Here is a 14,627-nt window from a genome sequence, read left to right on the forward strand (position 1 = left end):
GAGATATATTGAAAATGTTTAATGATGCTAATGTGCCGTGAAAATATTAATTGTTAAACTTCATTTTGTACATTATTACAAAATCTGCTATCAACATCTACTGTGACAGAATACAAAGCAAGATTTGTTTGTATTTATATTTCATACAGTTTGTTATGTGAAAATATTTTATGTTAGGAGGGAGAAACCAAACATAGGACTGATTGATAGAATGGAGACAGAGGAGATTGCTCTCTTTTTCCCCACTCCTTTTTCTTAGTGTTATTGTTTTCCTCCTCTTGATTTTCCAGGCAAAGAATGTATACAGCAGTTAGCTGAAAACACCAGGTATTTCAGAAGACGTCTGAAAGAGATGGGCTTCATCATCTATGGAAATGAAGATTCTCCAGTGGTGCCTTTGATGCTCTACATGCCAGCCAAAATTGGGTATGTTTTATTGCAGATTACAGATGGGTCTCTAATTAGACTTAAGGTTTCTGTGCTGTTAGACTCAGGCTTATGTATTTTGTCAGGAAAAATTGTCTTGGCTTCATTATATTAACCTACCTTCATTTGCTAGAAATTCCATAAATAGTGGATTCCAATTTATGAAATAATGTTAACTTGTTAGTCTTTCATTAAACAAATATTGAGTTCAGTGCCCTCTTCTAGGAGATTGGCATAGATCAGGGAACAAACCACAAAAATAAAATCCTGGTCCTTGTGGAGCTTAATGTTCTAATGGGGCAGAAGTCAGACAAACGTAATAAATAAGTTATGTAATTTGTGAGAAGATGTTACATGTTATGGGGAAAAGTAGAGCAGGGCATGGGGGATGGGGAGAGTACCCTGTGGGTGGGCAGATGACAGTATTAACTTGGAATGGTCAGGGTGAGCCAGTGGAAAGGGAAGGTGACATGTGAGCTTGAAGGAGCTGAGTTAGCCACTTAGAGAAAGAAGTTCTCTGCAAATGCCATAGCACAAGAACATGCTTAGCCGATAGAGGAGTAGCAAGAAGGTGAGTGGAGCTGAAATGCAGTGCCCGGAGGGGAGTCGTGAGCCTTGAGGTCAGGGTGTGTTGTTGCAGATTACACCAGTTTCTTTGATTTGTGCAACTCGTGTATAATGGAAAGCCTTGCTCTGGAACCGCTTCCAGTGTGTTTGACAAGTCCAGGTATATAACAAAACCAGAAGACATTTGAAAAGTAATTTAAAAAAAAAAAAAAGGAAGGAAGAAAGAAAAGTAGTATGGAGTGAGCAAATATAGTTACTTGCAAAGTAAGCAAAACTGCATCAGAGATTAGAAAGGAGTTATCTGGGGCGCCTGGGTGGCTCAGTCGGTTAAGCGTCCTACTTCAGCTTGGGTCACGATCTCGCGGTCCGTGAGTTCGAGCCCCGCGTGGGGCTCTGGGCTGATGGCTCAGAGCCTGGAGCCTGCTTCCGATTCTGTGTCTCCCTCTCTCTCTGCCCCTCCCTCGTTCATGCTCTGTCTCTCTCTGTCTCAAAAATAAATAAACGTTAAAAAAAATTTTTTTTAGAAAGGAGTTATCTACTTAGTATAGACTCGGGTTAAAAAAAAAGGCACATTTTTTCAGATTTGTGGGTTTTGACTGATCTTAAATATAAAACTGGATAAGGATCGTTTCTCAGGTTTAATTGAACTCATTAAAGAAGCAGATATTTTTATTCATCTTTGAATCCCCAGTGCCCACCGTGATCCCTGTCACTCAGAGGGCACTCAGTAAATGTTTATTAAAGTGGATATAGGAGGGAAAATTAAAGCGGAGAAGTATGGTGATTGCAAAGATAATGAGGAAATTGGGGAAAAGTGCCCACTGAGGGAAAAAAAGTTCAGTTTTCAACAGGAAGTCCTATGCGCATTTGGCCTCATAGCCTTACAGGGATGGAGGAAATGAACCAAAGCAGAGGTGTAGATTTTCTCCCTCTTCTTTAAATGGAATTATCATAAATAAACAAAGAGTTGTGTGGTCTGAAGGACTTAGTCTAGAACTGTTTCTTTCTTTCCTTTTTTGAAAATGTTTATTTTGCGAGGGGGGGTTGCAGAGAGAGAGGGGCAGACAGAGAATCCCAAGCAGGCTCTGAGCCACCAGCACAGAGCCCGATGCAGGGCTCAAACCCATGAACTGTGAGATCATGACCTGAGCCGAAATCAAGAGTCGGACGCTTAACCATCTGAGCCACCCAGGTGCCCCAGAACTGTTTTTTTAGAGAGGACTATGTCTGACCTATTCTACACAAGGGAAACCTGACTGTGCAAAATGATTAAGATTTAGAAAGGGTGAATAAAGCACTAGACCGTTTGGGAGGGTGACTGAAGATGCAGGGTGCTTGGGGTCAAAAGAAGTATAGAGGAAGTGGAGAGAGGGTGGCACTTACATAATTGGTTACTCATGTAACTAAAGTGTGGAGGATTTTTTATTCTCAAACAAATGCTTTAAAGAGCTAAGGGAATAGTCAAGAAGGAATAAGGTAGGTCAGCAAGAGGGAAAGACAAGAAACAACATAATTAGCAAATAAGAACTTACATGAAAGTTAGAATTCTGTTATTTAGACAAGATATAGATGTGGAGTGAGGCCACGTGCCATCACTTTGGTTTAGGGTGGAGAGTTAAATAAATTTTGTGTAGTCTGGGAAATCAGCTGAAGCCTGGGGATGAGTTTGCCTCACAGACACCAAAGGAAATCCTAAATTCCAAATCAGAAATACCTGGTCTTTGGGGCACCTGGCTAGCTCAGTCTGAAGAGTTGTACGACTCTTGATCTCAGGTGAGTTTGAGCCCCACGTTGGGTAGAGATTACTTAAATAGATAAATAAACTTAAAAAAAAAAAAAAGAAATACCTGGTCTGGAGGGCTAATACTAATCGGCCATTCTGCCAGCAGAAAGATGTCTGTGTTACAGCAGATCTTCTGCATCCGTAATCTTAAGAATTCTTTAAATTTACTGCCAATTCTAATATTTCAAGGACAAGGTTTTAAAATTTTTAGTTTTTTAAAAATATTTATTTATTTTTGGGAGCGGGGTGGGCAGAGACAGAAGGAGACACAGAATCCGAGGCAGCCTCCAGGCTCTGAGCTGTCCACACAGAGCCCAGAGCTTGCCTCAGATTCTGTGTCTCCCTCTCTCTCTGCCCCTCTCCGGCTCTTGCTCTGTCTCTTTCTCTCTCCCAAAAATAAATAAAATATTAAAAAAAATAAACTCAAGTTCATTTTGAAGCGTCTGAACCACTCTTATGTGTCAGGGACACTTTAAGGCTATAACTGCAAATCACTTTAGTCAAGCCCTATTAAAAATTGGTCTGTGACAACTATATTCTTTATCTTTGTGAAGGAAACCATTTGGGAGAAGACCACTTTAGGACTGAATTAAAGAAGTCTGGCAATTTTAACTTGAAAAGAAGTTAGAGGAAATTTCTAATAGAAGTCTCCAATGCCTGTGTCACCTGAGTTTAAATCATTCAGGACCAAAGACCTTTGGACCGTAGTTTATTATTCTTCCTGATTCTTACCCTGCTTTCCCCTTGCAGCGCCTTTGGACGGGAGATGCTGAAGCGGAATATCGGGGTAGTTGTGGTGGGATTTCCTGCTACTCCGATTATTGAGTCCAGAGCCAGGTTTTGCCTGTCAGCAGCTCATACCAAAGAAATACTTGATACTGTAAGTAGACACTTTGACCTTGATATAAACATACCTACACTAAGCACACCTAGATGTCAGATGAAATTAATCATCTGTTGATCTTGAAGTTCTTTGAGCACCTGAGGTATTGACTGGTAAAATGGAGGAGGGAGTATACAGTGCTGCTTCAAACACTGCAGTTTACAAAATAAATCGCAAAGCCATTAGCAACACCCACTAGACCCATCAGAGCTCTGGGAATTTCTCGCTTTATCTTGTTCTATTCTGTCCCTTATTATGGCCACTATAACTGTGTAATTGTCCTTGCACTATTTCTACTGCAAGCCTTTTTTTTTTTCTTTAGCTTTATTTATATTTTTAATCACATTCTAACACTGGGAAATTAGATTCAGTGTATTATTGATACTGTATCTTTTTCTTTTTCTTTATTTTGATGTGCCTTTCAAATTTTGTCCAATAGATTTTCCAATTTTTCAAAAATCTTACTGGTCAGTTTCTTCATTATTTCTTTTTTAACCCACTGATACCAACTTTTCTTCTATTCTCTTTTATTTGGGTGTTTAAAAGTTTGATGTGCCTTTAACAAAAGATCTGTGTCATTACAAGCAGTGGCTACAGCAATACACTGTCTTCTAACAACAGCTTTGGCTCCCAAAGACTATACACATTCATGAAAGAATTTAGATGTAGCCAAGATATTGAAGTAGATTTATGTTGCCAATAAATATGTTTGCCAGTTCAGAATTCTCACCCTTTCTGTAAGATCCACTTAAGGAATTGTTTGATTTTGCCTCCCATTTAGTTTTTCTTGAAGCATAAAGTGCATTTTTTGAAACCAAAGGTTTCTTGAAGTTGTTTTGTCCTCCGATATTTTATGGAGGTAAACATGAGCCTTATGAGGTACAAATGCATTTTGTGTGTAATGAGCCATGTGACATGATTACATAGAAATGCCATAAAATTCACACACAGAAAAACCAAAACCAACCTCTAGAGCTAATAAACATAGCTAGCAGAGTTGCAGAGTAAACAATCAGCACAGGGGCGCCTGGGTGGCTCAGTTGGTTGAGCATCTGACTTTGGCTCAGGTCATGATGTCACAGCTCGTGAGTTCGAGCCCTGCGTTGGGCTCTGTCCTGACAGTTCGGAGCCTGGAGCCTGCTTCGGATTCTGTGTCTTCTTCTCTCTCTGCCCCTCCCCTACTCATGCTGTCTCTGTCTCTCAAAAATAAATAAACATTAAAAAAATTAAAAAAATAAAAAAATAAACAATCAGCACAAAGTTAGGACGTTTCCCAATACCAGCAGTGAAGAAACAAAAAGGAAATTAAGAAAATTTCATTTATGCTAGCATTCAAAACAATAAAATACCCAGGAATAAATTAAACCAATGATATGAAAAACTTGTATACTGAAAACTCTAAAATGTGTAGATCTAATGCAGTCCCTGTCAAAATTCCAGTGGCTTTTTTTTTAGCAGAAATGGAAAAGCTGATCCTCAAGTTCATAAGGAACTGTAAGGGGCCCCTGATAGCCAAAACAGTATGGAAATGGAAAATCTAAGTTGGAGGAGTCAAACTCTCCAGTTTTGAAACTTACTGCAAAGTAATTAAATCAGTGGGGTGCTAGCTTAAGGATAGACATATCGACCAATGGTGGTGAGAGTCCATAAGTACACCCATGCACCTATGGCCAATTGATTTTTCCACAGGAGAGCTCAGACTAGTTAATGGGGAAAGAATGTTCTCTTCAGCAAGTGGTACTGGACAACTGAATAACTATATGCAAAAGAATGAAGTTGGCCCCTACAACATGGATGAACCTTGAAAACATTATGCTGAGTAAAAGAAGCCAGGCACAAAAGACCACATTATATGAAACGTACAGAACAGGCAAATCCATAGGGACAGAAAATAGATTGGTGGTTTTCAGGGTCTGGGAGGAGGCAGGGATGAGGATGAGAGTGTGGGGTTTCTTTTTTGAGGTGGTAATGCTTTAAGATTACATGGTGAAAGTTGTACACCTCTGTGAATATATTAAGAAACACTGAATTGTACACTTTACAATTTGGGGTGCCTGGGTGACTCAGTAGGTTGAGCTCTTGATTTCAGCTTAGGTCATGATTCCAGGGTCATGGAATCAAGCCCTGCTTTGGGCTCCATGCTGAGTGTGGAGCCTGCTTAAGATTCTTCCACCCCCCACCCCCCCCCCACCCCCACCCAATCTCCCTCCCTCTCTCCTGTCTCCCTGCCCCTCCCCCACTCGCACACTCTCTTGCTGTCTCAAAAATAAAGATTAATCAATTAAAAATAAAAGGTGACTTATGGCATATGAATTGTATCTCAATAAAACTGTTACTTTTAAAAATGAGAAGGGCAAGGTTATCGATCATCTCTGGGGTACAGCTGTCCTAGAATATTCTCTTATTCAAGGACCAAACTCAATTCTGATTTACTCATCTTTTTTTCCTAAGAACCCATCTCACCCTGTCCAGAGGTTGAGTGTAGATTATTTAACAGATGGTGGAACTTGTAGCAGTTTCTTATTTCTAATCTAACCAGGTAACCTATATAATGGCAAACTAACAGTTTCTAGGTACAACTTTATCTTTAATAAATAAATAAAACCAATTTATCTGAAATATTTGGTGTGGGATCAGAGGAAATCATGTAATCTAGATCCCTTTGGGATACTGTGGATTTTTTTTTTCTTTCTATTCATTTTCTTTTTTACATCAATAAAAAAAATCAGGTCTTTGTGAAGTCAGAGGTCATAATGTCCTTTCCTTTGTGATCTTCCATAAGTCATGTGTTGTTTTAAATTAATAAATCCTGTATCAGAGGTCAGGGGGATAAATGGTTAATGGGTTCTTCCAGCTGAAGTCACTCTTAATTTATTTACATATGGAACTTTCGGTTAAACATTTTCTTGAAGATACCACTGTTCTGATAGCATTCTGAAGTGCAGCTCTTAATTTGCTTTCTATATTTTCCACATTTGCAGTGAAAAATTTTTTTTCTTCTACATAAATTAAGGAATACTATTTACCAGTGGGTTTTTTTTTCTCTCTACAAACACTGAGTTTTAAAAGTTAAATTTAAGGGGCGCCTGGGTGGCGCAGTCGGTTAAGCGTCCGACTTCAGCCAGGTCATGATCTCGCGGTCCGTGAGTTTGAGCCCCGCGTCGGGCTCTGGGCTGATGGCTCAGAGCCTGGAGCCTGTTTCCGATTCTGTGTCTCCCTCTCTCTTTGCCCCTCCCCCATTCATGCTCTGTCTCTCTCTGTCCCAAAAATAAATAAACGTTGGAAAAAAAAAAAAAAGTTAAATTTAAGAACAGGCAAATGTGTCTTTTACTGATAATCAGTTGATTCCCTTTTATGAAGTGAAGGTGTACATTTTCATATGAAATTGTAACCGTAAGAGTGAACAGAAGATGTGTATGACGTGATGGAAATTTAGAGAGTCACACTCGGCTACTACTGCCCACCTTTTCCATTTCTTAGTCTAATTAGGGTGTCCTAGACAGAGCCCTGTCTCCAAAGCTGGGGCCCTTCGCCCCAGGTTTGTTACTGGATCCACGGGGTAACATCCACAGGCGCTTGGGGAATGAATAATAGGGCCGGAGAGCTGCCATGCAAACTGCATTCTGTGACCTGCATGGGGCACTCTTAGTAAAAAGCCTTAGAACCTAGGATTACAAATTTTTGCTGTCTTTGGATTTCTTTGGGAAGTATCTGGGCTTAGAGTTTCTCTGTCCTTCCATTAGATTTTTTCTGAGAAATTGTGAACACATATCGCTTTCTTATATTGGATCCTCTAATCTGACTCTCTGGGCTGCTTTTTGGAAAGATTAAGTGTGTGAACTGACTGTGATTCGTGCACTTTGCCGTATATATGTTATACTTCAGCTGAGAGTTCATTTTTTAAAAAACATACACGTATAAAAAATAACAATTACCTCTACCAGATAGGACTGGTGTAGCAATCAGGAAGAGATTTTTTGGGGTGCCTAGGTGGCTCAGCCCGTTAATCATCCAACTTTTGATTTTGGCTCAGGTCATGATCTCACTGTTGTGAGATTGAGCCCCGCATCGGGCTCTGCTCTGACAGTGCAAAGCCTGCTGGGGATTTTCTCTCCTTCTCTCTGCCCCTCCCCCGCTCACACATGCACTCTCAAAAAAAAACAAAAAAAAAACGGGGTGACAGGGAGAGACTTTTCATTTCATAACTTATCTTAGCATTTGAATTTCTTTGAAAAACAAAAAAGCAAGTTTTACAAGAAAGAAAGTTATACTGAGCTAATCAGTTTTGATGGGAAGACAAGATGATCTCTCAAGATTAGGATTTTGGAGTTCAGACTCATACCTGAGTTTAAATCCTGGTTCTGTCTGTTCTTGCTCCCTCACTTACACCTTGTCCATTACCTACCCAGAGTCTCCTAACAGCTTCCCCTTTTTCTTTCTTTCTTTTTTATTTTTTTAATGTTTGTTTATTTTTGAGAGAGAGACAGAGGGAGGGGCAGGGGAGGGGCAGAGGGAGAGAGAGAATCCAAAGCAGCCTCCAGGCTCTGAGCTGTCAGCACAGAGCCCAACACGGGTCTCAAACTCACAAACGGTGAGATCATGACCTGAGCCTAAGTCTGATGCTTAACTGACTGAGCCACCCAGGCGCCCCAGCTTCCTCTTTTTCTTACTAAGTCTGATCAGCAGTCCACCTTGGGTGCTCTCTTCATCTTGCATGTAGAAGGCATCTCAACACAGACCTCTCATCGGTTTTCTTGTATTTTAATAATAGAAACAACAAGTACTGGAATACGAAAGGAGAGAGGATAGTTGTAGCCAGGCTGACAAGTTCAGGGTGCATATTCCTTTTTCTACCAAGCATAATGTCCTTTGATGAATTATACCCTTTATCCTGCATAATTGCTATTCACAACCCATTATTCATGACCAGCCTGACATTCTTGCTCAAAAAGCAGCTCTTTCCACAGCTGTCCTATAGTCTGATCAGAGTAAATGCACTAGACACGAATGGTCTCATAAAGGATAATCTTGCCATGAGTGTTTTTAGAAAAATAAAGCACCAGGCATGCCTGCATCCTACTGGCTCTGACTAACCTCTGCTCTTACATATTTTAGGCTTTAAAAGAGATAGATGAAGTTGGGGACCTATTGCAACTGAAGTATTCCCGTCATCGGTTGGTACCTCTACTGGACAGGCCCTTTGACGAGACTACATATGAAGAAACAGAAGACTGAGCCTTTTTGGTGCTCCCTTGGAGGAACTCTTCCTACCAGGACAGTGTGTGGCTTTTCTGAGCCAGTTCCAGGAACCATACTTCTGTGGCCATCTCACGTGAAAGACATTTCCTCAACTACTGACGGTGGCCACCTCACTCTAAATGGCATTTTGTAAATAGTAAAAAACTGCTTCACGTTCTTCCTTTGCTACATTTCACCTTTCAAAAAAGAGGTGACCCGCTCTACTTTTTTGTCCATTAAAAATGTTTTATTTTATAACTCTTCTCCTTGTGAAATCACGCTGACCCTAGCCTGTCCCTGGCTAACCACGCAGGCCGTTACCCTCTCCCCGCCGCCTGCAGACTTGGCTACAAAAGCTCCTGCTGTCCCCCGCACTACAGCCTAGAGACTCACCCGGCCCTCCTTCCCAGGGAGCAAGTGCCTTCCACTTACTTCCCATCCAGGTCTCAGAGGCCACCAACCTCAGAATCCTTATTTAACCTGTCAAGGATTCGACCAAAGTGTTCCTTTCATCTCAAGTTTAGCCATTTAAGGAAAACCTAAACACTAACATTGCTAAAACCGCCCCTCATTATGTATCTCCCTCTGGCCAGCAGCCTCCCAAGGCTTGATCTTGTTCCATTTTGTTCTGGTCACCAGATGATTTCTTCCTTCACCATCAAATATTTCTTTGTAATGGTCACCGTCTGAGGGTTATGTCCACTTTCTTGGGTTTTCCCCAAGCTCTAAACTAACACTCCCACTTGCTATTTAAAACACTTAAATTGTTCAAAAAGTACCCACATCCCACCCTGGTCAGACCTGTTGTGGTGGAGCTGACTCACACCTCGCTGTGTGTTCTGTGTCTACAGCTGTTTGGCAGAGTGACCTGCCATCCTGCAGGGGTCAGAGGGCCGGGGCAGTGTGGAGAGAACGGATTACTCCCGGTGGAACATCTGTGGTTGATTCATACTGTTTACTTTTCTGCCTGGGTCTGGGTCCAGATTAGGATTTAAACTGATAAAGGAAAATGTTGGTAAATCCTCTACTCAGAAATCATTTGTCATGTTCCTCTTTAAGGATTAAAGTTATTAACTTACCCTTTTTAGAAGCTGACCCATTTAAATATTACTCTTCTGACTGCTAGTTCTCTTTTGTTATTCTTGATGTCCTAAGACAATTCTAATCTGGCATCTGGAGGTTAGGGTCTCTCTCTTTTTTCCTTTTTTTTTTTTTTTTTTTTTTCCTCTTGAGCAATCCTGAACACCTGTATCTCTTTGCTAAACTGGGATCCTCTATTTCGACTCTTTGCAGGTAAGGGGACTTCATTCAGAGAGCTTTATACTGCCTGACCAAAGAACAAATCTGAAAACCACCGTGTTAAAGCTCTTACTTTTTTCTGTTGACCAAAGCTTAAGTGAAGAGGACTTTTGACTTTATTATATCCAAAATCAGCTTGTGTTTTAGTAGCCATCAAGTAATTATGGGGGAAGGATCGGGAACAGAATGGAAGAACACTGTGTGAAAGTAGTTTTGCACGTCTCTGTTTTTGAAATCACTCCTTGAACTGGTAAAAATACTCAGTCCAAATTCTCCTGGGTATCTTGTCATCAGCTGTGGTGTTTGTGCAGATACACGTAGGGGAGGACAGAAGCAATATGATTGTTGGGGAAGTTTTGTTTTCACATCTTATGTTACCTTTGGTCACTCTCAACATCTTGAGAGCCTTCAGCCTTTGAAATACTCCAAGGTTTTGTTTTACTTTTTTAAACAATAGAAAAGGTGAATGAAAGAAGCAAGTAGAAATGCAGGGACTATATTTAGCATGTGTAAATGGAAGTAAAGAGATTGTGTCAACTAAGTAGTCCTGTAAAAATATATTGCTAACCTTTCCCCTACATCTAGTTCCTCACCACAGAACCCCACTAGAGCACCAGAGTTTGCACTGTAGTTACTGTCAAATGTTGTAGGGTTTGCAAAAGTCACAAACTTTAAGCAATGAACTTACCTGCTACTCTTTTTACTTTGGCTTGCATGAAGTCACTGCAATTTAAAATGTCAGTATGGGCATTTAAATATATATATATATATCTATATATATCTATGTATATATATGTATAGATATATATATAGATAGATAGATACACACACACACACATCACTTTGCTGGTGCAAAGTTATGTCAGGATAAATGTAGTTAAGTTACAAGTTTATTTTTGAAGAGACAAAGCTGTGAGGCAAAGCAGGATATCTGCTTTCTAGAGAACAAAATGTTACACTCGCTGGTTGTCTCTTCTTGGAAACTGTAATATAAATCTAGGGTCCAGTCATATCACAAGTATCATTATTTAACCAAGCATCTGGGGAAATACAGGTGTATATATAAATACAGTCATTGGGAATGAGTAGACATAGGTATTGTTTGATGCATGGTTTAACACAGCCTGATTCACAAATCTGATGGGATGCAAACAGGTAGCAGCTAACTATTACTGCCAAAGCTGAGAATCGGAGTCAATCAGTAGAGATGGGGCTAAGCTTACCACTTTTTCTCATCCCTCTTTCTATTTAGCATTGCCTTTATCCATTTCAGGTTTATAAGACCTTTTTTTGCAGATCACATCAGAAACCAGGAAATTTATACCTAGGAGACATCACAATCACAAAGAATGGATCAAGAGGCAGTGGCAGATTCTCCTCCTGCCTTTATTTTAAAAGCTTTACCCCAGAATATGGCATACGCTCTACAGCAAGTAAATATGCAAAGAGTATTTTCAGGACTGGGGTCTTTGGAGCACTTCAACTTTTTGCTTTGCTCTAGAAAATGTCTTCCCTTTAAAAAGCACCCTAGGAGCACCTGGGTGGCTCAGTTGGTTAAGTGTCCTACTCTTGATTTCAGCTCAGGTCATGATCTCATGATTTGTGAGTTCATGCCCTGAGTTGGGCTCGAGCTGACAACACAGAGCCTGTTTGGGATTCTCTCTCTCTCTCTCTCTCTCTCTCTCTCTCTCTCTCTGTCCCTCCCCCACTCACATGCACACTCCTCATACTCTCTCAAACTTAAAAAAAATCATCCTAGTCTAGGGGCACCTGGGTGGCTCGCCTGGGTAAGCATCCAACTCTTGATTTCATCTCAGGTCATGAGCCCCAGGATCATGGGATGGAGCCCCGCGTGGGGCTCTGTGCTGAGCGTGAAGCCTGCTCAAGATTCTTTCTCTTTCCCTCTGCCTCTCTCCCCATCTCGTGTGCATGCTCTAAGAAATAAAAAAATAAATCATCTCCAGAACCCCCAAATACTGCTTGCTTGTTTGAAGAACTTGACATCTTAGTCCTGTAGTTACTATCTTAAGTTTTCATGATAGGGTGAGGACTTCAGAAGGTCACAGCATCCTTCTTCCTGATGCAGTCATGCAAGGTGAACAGAAATACCCTGTACAACTGCTAAGGGCTAGGTATTTGCTCAGTGCCCTTTCAGAAGCCCAGGAATTGAATATTCTGCCAATGATTTTTCTCTGTAATCCCTCCCTCCTATATTTGGCCTTTCTTTCTCTACCTTCCGATTCTTGATTGTTAGAATTTCAAGTCCAGAGAAAACATACGTGGTGGTGCTGTGTTTGGAGGATCGCTAGGTCAGATACTCTTTTCTTGGGACACTCAGCCTTACCTTTCAGGGGAGATAGCTTCTTTGTGCCCTACTTGAGGGAACTTATATCTAAGTTTGTTATGACTATTACAGTCTAGCTGAACTTCCTAGTGTTTAATATGCTCTGCTTCATTTCTGTTAGTGAAAACCAGGAGAAAATGGCTTACGTGGAGAGATTTCCTGGCTTCTCAGGGAAGGGGGAAAAGGGGACGCTATCTACCACTACCTCCCTGTTTTTCCCCCCACCCCGCCCCCTTTCCTAATTGATAAGGCTCTGGCCCCAATCATACCAGATTGGGCAGCTTAGGCAGTGAAGAAAAAGAATTTGGGCAATTCTTGTTTTGTAAGAATTTGTCGGGATGTGGCAAAACCATCGACAGGAGATCAAATACAACTGACTGTCTCCTGGCTCTCTTGTGTGAAGAACGGCTGGGACCGAATTCCCAGGGTGTCTTTCCTTCCCTGGTGTTCTAGGTAAGCCACCATGGGCTTTAATCTCTGGTGGCTATAACCTGTGCGGTTAGAAAAGGGGAAAGAGTGTAGTGCTTTTCCTCTGTCTGCCTTCATGAAGTTCAGAACTGTTGACCGTCTCCCACAGGTAAAATCAGCATAGGCCGAAGGGGTCATGAAGCGGGGAGTCATGAAAATCAAAAGATTCTTCTTGGCTGTTGAGCAGCTATTTGCTTAAATGCAGCCCGAGAACATAAGATAAACTGCTACCTGCTTAACACAGAAGCTCAGTGCCCCGCAGGCATCTTAATCCATTAAGCCAGTTAATCAAAATCCCTTCCACTCGGAGAAAAGCATATCTATCTTCTCCTCAGCTTTGACCACAGGAAATGTAGTGTTTGGGCTCCTGCCCAATTCCCCTGTGCCCAGATAGCCTAATGAGAAGGTTGGCTTCCTGCCTTCTCATCCAGAAGAGACACCACGACCAGCCAATGATCCTTTTGCTTTTAATTTTATGGACAATGTTGCCCCTTCTGTCATCTCCAGTGACTTCTGTTTTCCAAGCACCTTTCGCTATAGACTGAGTCTTTTTTAGGTGGAAACCAAAGGAGTTAGCTTGATACTTACTGAAGTTGTTTAGTCTTCTCTGGTGGGTCTGGCAGTCCACGCTTGGAGGTGGCTTGATGGGGGAGCTGTGGGCAAGGTCTTGTTTACTACACAGTGCACATGATAGATGGCCTTAAACTGTGATTCTTTGTGGTATGATGAGTTATTATAAACCGATCCTAAAGAATGCAGTGGTTCTTAAACTGCAGTTACACATTTTTATTGAAGGAATACCCAAAGCTCTGTTCTTTGGAGTGGTTGTGGGGAAGCTGAATGGAAAGTAAAGACAAGAGCAATACCCTCATGTGCTAAGTGTCCTGCCTTGTTGCCATCTCCATGGATAAGTGGATCCCTCCATGCGTGAGGACGCTTGAGTCAATTCAGAGCCTGCGTTTTCTGACAATTCTCAGGTTTCTCATGCAAAGCTTGGTCGCTTGGCCCAGGCCTTCAAAGGGAGTGTGGGACATATTCCTGACTGGGGTGGATGGTAACTTGTCTTCACCCTTAACATTAGGTCATGTTCCCTCAGTGATGTTAAACCAGTGGTTGGAGTGATAAAAAGCATCCTTGATGGTTCTTTACAGGATACTGGTGAAATCACCATGTCAATTCAGCCAGCATGTCCATACAGTCTTGATGATCCCTCTCTGTAGAAAGGTAGCAAACATTAAGAGAAGGGGGAAAGAGAATAAGAACAGAGAGATAGCTTATGGGGAGCTGAGATCTTGTTTTGTTGGCCTTTGTTTTGTTTTGTTTTTTTTTTTTTCATTGACCAATTTGCCTGTAAGCTGGACTTTGCAAGAGGTGCTGTGATAACCCCTCTCCATTGCTGGGATGCTTATCTAATCTGAGAAAGTGTGAGAGGGGGAAATGTAAATAAAAAATGTTAAACTCTAGTACTGTGTTAAAATGTCACTCTTCTCTCTTTCTCCCTTATCCCCATCTACCTTTTTTGCCAGATGATTTTTTTTTTTTTTTTTTTTTTTACCTTGGATGACTGTGAAGCTATAAATAATGGGTTGGGTCAGGTGTATCAGTTATCAGTTTTGAGA

General features: G+C 41.2%; 1 protein-coding gene across 1 annotated transcript in view; it reads left to right on the forward strand.

Moving 5' to 3' along the window:
- Positions 1-9,155, forward strand: part of SPTLC2 (serine palmitoyltransferase long chain base subunit 2) — a 102,507-nt gene extending 93,352 nt beyond the window's left edge. The window contains exons 10-12 of the mRNA XM_047080291.1: positions 291-426; positions 3,527-3,656; positions 8,775-9,155. Of these exons, the coding sequence (XP_046936247.1) occupies positions 291-426; positions 3,527-3,656; positions 8,775-8,894 (386 nt within the window). The 3' untranslated portion in view covers positions 8,895-9,155. The remainder of the gene's footprint in view (positions 1-290; positions 427-3,526; positions 3,657-8,774) is intronic.
- The last annotated feature ends 5,472 nt before the right edge of the window (positions 9,156-14,627 follow it).

Source organism: Lynx rufus, unplaced genomic scaffold (assembly GCF_022079265.1).
Source record: "Lynx rufus isolate CCGP_SWC_20201006 ecotype Redwood Valley unplaced genomic scaffold, mLynRuf1.p SCAF_17, whole genome shotgun sequence".
NCBI lineage: Eukaryota > Metazoa > Chordata > Mammalia > Carnivora > Felidae > Lynx > Lynx rufus.